General features: G+C 45.5%; 2 protein-coding genes across 2 annotated transcripts; one reads left to right on the top strand and one right to left on the bottom strand.

Moving 5' to 3' along the window:
• Positions 1-398: 398 nt before the first annotated feature.
• Positions 399-2,395, bottom strand: aflW_1 (FAD-binding monooxygenase; the record flags this gene model as incomplete). Its single annotated transcript, XM_031154060.1, has 5 exons — positions 399-655; positions 716-1,975; positions 2,023-2,047; positions 2,103-2,207; positions 2,261-2,395. The coding sequence occupies 5 exons, from the start codon at positions 2,393-2,395 to the stop codon at positions 399-401; spliced, it is 1,782 nt and encodes a 593-aa protein (XP_031000911.1).
• Positions 2,396-3,266: 871 nt separating this feature from the next.
• Positions 3,267-5,077, top strand: SEO1_2 (putative transporter; the record flags this gene model as incomplete). The annotated part of the gene is made up of 5 exons (XM_031154059.1): positions 3,267-3,426; positions 3,507-3,757; positions 3,816-3,859; positions 4,036-4,167; positions 4,219-5,077. Coding segments are annotated over 5 exons (1,446 nt in total), but the record flags the coding sequence as incomplete, so codon positions are not given.
• Positions 5,078-6,276: the final 1,199 nt, after the last annotated feature.

Genomic DNA, 6,276 nt, shown 5'->3' with positions numbered 1-6,276 from the left:
GGGGGGGGGGGGGGGGGGGAGGGCTATTGGTGGCTTGTTATGAGTACTTGATTTTAATTTCGTGATCTGTGATTGATTAGTTTATGGAGGTCTCGTGAGTTGCCTATGCAGTTTTGATTTATTCCGGACGTTACACGGGAATGTGTGTGGATTGATCTTGAGCGGCGAGTAGTAATAAAGATGTTGAGAAAGATAGAAGAGACTGTAAATAATGAAATCTCCCACGAAGTAGCTGGAAGACAAAAGCAAAATGTAAGCGAGAAAAGAAAGGGGGGCTTACGTAACTAAAAAAAATGTATCTCAGTATTAGTAGATATTTACAGCGACGGGTAGTATATAAAACACTGCAGAGTGTCTATGAGACGCAAGGAACCAAGAACTATAAATCGCTTTAATATCTACAAATTCCACCAACTCTCATGCCAATCCCTCAGGTCCACCTGGTCGGGAGTTCTCAAGTACGGCGTTAGATCGGATTCGGGTTCCGATTCTTTCGTGGTTCTACCATTACCCCAGTACGAGAACCGGTTTCTGCTCTTATTTGAATCAAGTAGCTCGTATTCAAAATCTTCCCAGCGAGGAGAACGGCGGATGAAGTTTAGGTGCGCGGCACTGCCAGGCCAGTGGCCATGAATCCTTGCTCCAGGTCGACCGCCTGTTTGCAGTTAGAACATATATTACGTATTAAGCTGGGAAGTAATAAGGCCGGTCTTACCATTAGACCAAGAGCTGCATCCTTCTGTAAGAACAGTCGTCGGGAAAAAGGCATCACAATATTCCACGAAATCATCCGCTGCAGCCTTGGATGGAACTAGTGTCTTGATCCCTTGGCCACTGATCTTCCTCAAAAGACGCGCAATGTAGGTCACTTGATTCTCGGCGCCGTGCGGAAAAGTCCCTGAATGCCCAGCCGCATTAGGCCCATGGATGAAAAATAGGTTCGGGAATCCAGGCGTAGCAAATCCAAGATACGAGTATGGAAACCCGAATTCACCATCTGGCTTCCACGCTTGTGCCAAATCGATGTCACTAGCTACCAGTGGGAACGGGAAAGCGTAATCGACATTAGCACCAGTGGAGCAGATTACCGCATCGACAGGACGGTGCACACCATCCTCGGTTTCAATGCCGACTTTGGTAAATCTCTTAATGGGGCTTTGAATAAAACTGACATTCTCCTCGCTCAGAGCTTCTAGATACCCGGGTCCTGGCGTCAGACGCCGGCAATTTGGCGAAAAGTCAGGAACAATCGCGTCAAGAAGTTCAGGCTTATCGCTGAGCCGCTTAGCCATCAACTCTCGAAAATCCTCTCGAGAAGCAAGGTTCTCTTTTGAGTTCTTTAGCAGCCCGGCGAATCTCGTCCAATATGTATTTTCGAGGCCCTTTCGATACGCAAGGTACTTTTCTGGATCTTGGAAGTCTTTCTGCTGCTCTGGGCTGAAATGCATTGGTGAGGCTAACCGGTCACGACCACCTAGAGATCCTGCAATCCAGGTTTTTGACCGAGCGTAGTGGTCTAGGTGTTGGGCAACCTTTTGCAATTCTGGAACTATCTGAATACCACTCGCGCCATTGCCAATTACAGCAACTCTTTTTCCTGTGACGTCGAAGTTGGGATCCCAATTGGAAGAGTGTCGCAAATGTCCCTGGTATTCCTCTATGCCGGCATACTCTGGCAGCTTCCATGCATTAAAACGTCCGATTGCTGTAATCAAGATGTCGAATGTCTCTGTTGTACTGTTTTGGCTTTTTAGATCATGAACTTGAATGACCCATTTCGCCTCTACTGGATCCCACTGTGCGTGCGTTACTTTCCTTTCGAATTTGATATACTGGTATACGTTGTGTTTGGACGCCAACCTCTGCCAATACACTCGGATCTCGGAGCCTTGAGCAAATTCCTCTGTCCATTGCGTGTTCGGAGAGTAAGTGCTCTGATATACATTCGCGGGGACATCGCATCGAACGCCGGGGTCTGTTCAAGTCAACTATGCGCTCCGTGGCAAATCTTAGGTTACTTACATATATTTTCGAACCATGTTCCACCCTACTCAGTCGTCAGAGGCAAAGTCGCATCTAGATGGGTAAGTTTTTGCACTTACGACGTCGCTGTTCTTCTCAAATATCGTCAAGTTGATTCCCGGCACTTTTGCAGGGAAGAGAACGCCAGCAGTAATGCCGGAAATTCCAGCGCCTATGACCGCGACCTATAAAAAATCTTAGTTCAACGATCTAACATGGCGTTTAAGTATCTTCATACTCTTAAAGGCCGAATCGCATCCACGGGATGGTCTTCGAGCTTGAACTTTGGTACCGAATCTGCCAGGAAACTCGAGCTGTCCCTAGTCAGGTGTCGAGTTATAGTCTCTACCCTAGCTTTGGAGGTTTCTGCCATAATGTGACGATTACTTGTGTAAAAAGAGTCAAATCCGCTAGTTTATCATGCTATCTACTCGTCTTTATTTACTTTCCACTTCTACGATACAATTTGGCGCACATCTTTCGCAAGCCAATAATTGCGGGCCTCGCAGTGAATTCGCAAAAACTCGCGTAAATTGTATCATTGAACCCCTGAAATTACCACTGATTATCTTCATTATCTATCTTGCACTGACTTCTATAATGTTTTACGGCTGTCTCCATAAAAAGAAGACGCCTTTATCGTGAATATAAAAAGCGGCACTAGTTCATAATATACTACGCGGCGTAGAACATTAGAAATTAGTAATAGTAAGTGCCGCTGTTTTCTATCCAGCATAAGTAGCATCGGATTTCTTGTAGAGATAGTCGTAAAACACTACAGGGGCTACCAAGTAAGCATTGGCATATTTCTCCCCCGTATAGATCTCGAGCAAGCGATGGTGTCACAGCGGGGTCGGATGAGGATATGGCACTACTACATGCACGGCAGCGAACACCAAAAGTTTCGTGCCCACTATACTGCCTTGGAATATATTTTCTGTGTATTGATAAGATAGATGTATTGGTTCAAACGGTTGCCCCACTGCTTGTGTTTCGCTTTCGTGGTGCTCGTTAGCCAACACCCCACCGTCTCGGCACAACTGTGGAAAGATCTCGATCTCGATTATCCGATATGGTTGTGTAGAGATAGTTTAAGCCCTAATGATATACAACCAGCAAGTCACCCGTGGTCACCCGTCTTTGGACTCTCACAACCTGTTGAGCTTTTTAAAAAGCCTCTGGTTTAGATAAACAGCTCTTGTTCCTCAATTGACTCTATAATCTCCTCACCCATCTCGACCAGCTTCAAGATGCATGCTAAACGCCAAGGAAGAGCTTGGTACCACTGGTACGCCGAAGACGATTCGCCCGAGGAGAGAAAGCTTATCATCAAACTCGACCTCCTCATTGTTCCATACGCAGTCATTGCATACTGGATCAAATATATAGATCAGTCGAATCTCAGTCAGTACCAACCATACCATCCATTATACAATCAATTGAAATATCATGTCTTTCATGGCCTAACAAGCATGTGCATCTAGCAAACGCCTATGTCTCAGGTCTCAAAGAAGACCTTGGATTTAACGCCAACCAGCTCGTGAATCTCAATGCAATGTACATCGCTGGAGCTGTTATCGGACAGCTGCCGTTCACCTTTGTCTTCCCGATGTTTCCTATGAATTACACCATTCCGGCTTTGGAAGCGGGGTGGGGCATTTTTACGCTCTTACAGTATCGTGCCCAGGGATACGGGGAGTTGATGGCTTATCGGTTTATGGTTGGTATTTTCGAGGTACGTTGTCGATATCGCAATTATTGAAGTGTTTTAATTCATACTTATTGTTTGGTAGGCTGCTTTCTTTCCTGGGGTTCATTATGTTTTGGGAGCCTGGTAGTAAGTGAATTCCTATATACGCAGCGTTGACTGTCCATGAGGACGTAGCTTAGACTTTAGAACTTGCTGGGAGCCAAAAGCAATAAGATGTCGGGTTATTGGCTCCTAGCACAGCTCCTAAGTTCTTTCGCTCCTCACTCTAACTTGTTCTTTCCTCACACTAATTTATCTTACAGTCGAGGCGACGAGCTTGGTCGCCGTGGGGGCGTCTTTTATGTGGGTCAGATGCTGGGGACTTTGACCGCGGGGTTCATTCAATCCGGAGCAAGTGCTAATCTGGATGGTGTAAGAGGCATGGCAGGGTGGAGGTACGACATCCTCCTGTAATATACCTATACTTGCTGACTGAGGTCTCACAGGTGGATGTTTATCATCAGTGCCCTCATGACAATCCCCGTCGCCATTGCTGGGGTTTTCGTCTGGCCCGGGACACCAGCGAAACCAAACAAGCTTTTTCTTTCAGATGCCGAGTTAGAACTGGCTATCAAGCGGCTCAAGGACGTCAAATCAGATACGGATGAAAGGATCAAGCTAACCCGTTTGCAACTTCTACGTAAAATTGCCACGGATCGGAGAGTGTACGCCCTTACCATCTGGGATATCTTCTTCTGGAACGCGGGATCGAGTGGCTACGGAGGATACCTCCTCTGGCTCAAAAGCCTCAAGCGCTTCTCCACCCCTAAGGTCAATCAGCTAGGAACCACCGCGCCAGCACTCGGCATATTTTACGTGCTGTTTGTCAACTTCAGCTCCGACCTCCTCTGGGGTCCTAGCGGTGCTATTGCCTTCGCTCACGCCTGGAACTTTACAGCAATGATTATCCTCGCCACGTGGAATGTGCCAGAATCCGCTAAATGGTTTGCGTTCAATAGCACCTATACGCAGGTTGCGATGAGCAGTGTTCTCTATGGTTGGGCCAACGACATCCTCCGCCACGACGCAACGGAACGTTCTGTCATTCTGACATTTATGAATTTGTTTGCGCAGAGTACTACGGCTTGGACGGGCGTGTTGGTCTTCCCTACCAGTGAGGGTCCGAGATTTCTCAAGGGGTGGACTTTCTGTGCGGTGAACTCTTTTCTATTAGTGATTTTCACTTATGCCGTGATTGGGCCAATGGCTCGGAGACAGGAAAGGAAGTTGGATTCTGAGACTAGTAGTGTTGAGGAACCCCGGGATACGGAACGTGAAAGGGATTTAGCAAAGGGTCCAACGGAGGTAACTACTGACCATCCACTTTTGATTTAAACATCAATATAAAAATTTAGAGGCAAAGTAGTAGGCAGGCCATGCGCAACTAGATATTATTGTTGTAGCCTATAAGTGGCAAGTGGCAAAGCTTATAAAGCCTATGGCGAAGCTTAGAAATAGCTATTTCTAAGCAGGTGGTAAAGCTTAGAAATAGGGCTTGAAGAGCCCTATATATACAGCATACTTCCCACTATAGAATAGTAGTTAATTTAAGTTATTACCCCTAGAAATAATAGGTTATCAAGCCTGGAAGACGCTATTGCTTAGCGCATTTATTACTATATTTAATTACTATATTTTTAGCCTTTAACTTGCTATAAAAGCCTATAGATGACTATAGCACTGCTATAATAGAAGAGGATTTTAGCGTAGAAAAGCCCCGAATTACAAAGCTTACAGGGCCTAATTATCAGCTCTAGAGCGTATAAGTCAAGCGCCTCTTATAGAGCACTAACCTCTAGGAAGTTATCTTATTAGGGCCTCAGAGCCCTAAAACCACTATAGAAGCCCCTAGGGGCACTAAAGCTCCTAAAGCCTCTATAGACCCTAATTGGACGCTATAACAGGATGCTAAGGCTAGCACTATTATTATAAAGCTATGCAGCTAGGTATCACTTTAGTATATCTTACTGCTAGACACTGCTAAGGAGCAATAGGATACCCTAAAGGCCCTATATGCCCCTCTAGAGCTATAGCCGCTAGGTGCTAAAACGTCTGCTTTTATAGGCTATACCCCTGCTAAGGGATATGCCACAATTGCAGAAATAGTAAATAATCTTACTATGCTACAGATAGAAATAGGGCTTATTAGCTCTAGTGAGAAGCCTTTAGATAGCCTGAAAATTAGCGTATTCTTTAGGGTTATTAGGGCTATGGATCTATGATTCGACCCCCTAGTACTACAACTTGAGATTACTAAAATGACTAGTGATTTTAGCGCTATCGTAGCACTTCTCATCAAATTAGAACGCTGAATAGGGGCTAGAGAGCCTCTAAAGGAAGGTGCTTTTAGCGCTAAAGAGCTTAAAAAGAAGAAGGATAAAAAGGATAATAAGGGCAAAAAGCGCTTTTAGGGTAACTGCTATAACTGCAGGAAGCTAGGGCATTAAAGCGCTGACTATAGAGGTCCTAAAAAGGATTCAGGGCCCTCTATAGGGCCTCTAGCC

Source organism: Lachnellula hyalina (genome assembly GCF_007821495.1).
Source record: "Lachnellula hyalina strain CBS 185.66 chromosome Unknown contig00350, whole genome shotgun sequence".
Classification (NCBI taxonomy): domain Eukaryota; kingdom Fungi; phylum Ascomycota; class Leotiomycetes; order Helotiales; family Lachnaceae; genus Lachnellula; species Lachnellula hyalina.
Note: the sequence above shows the minus strand (reverse complement) of the source record. Positions and strands in the feature narration are given on the sequence as shown.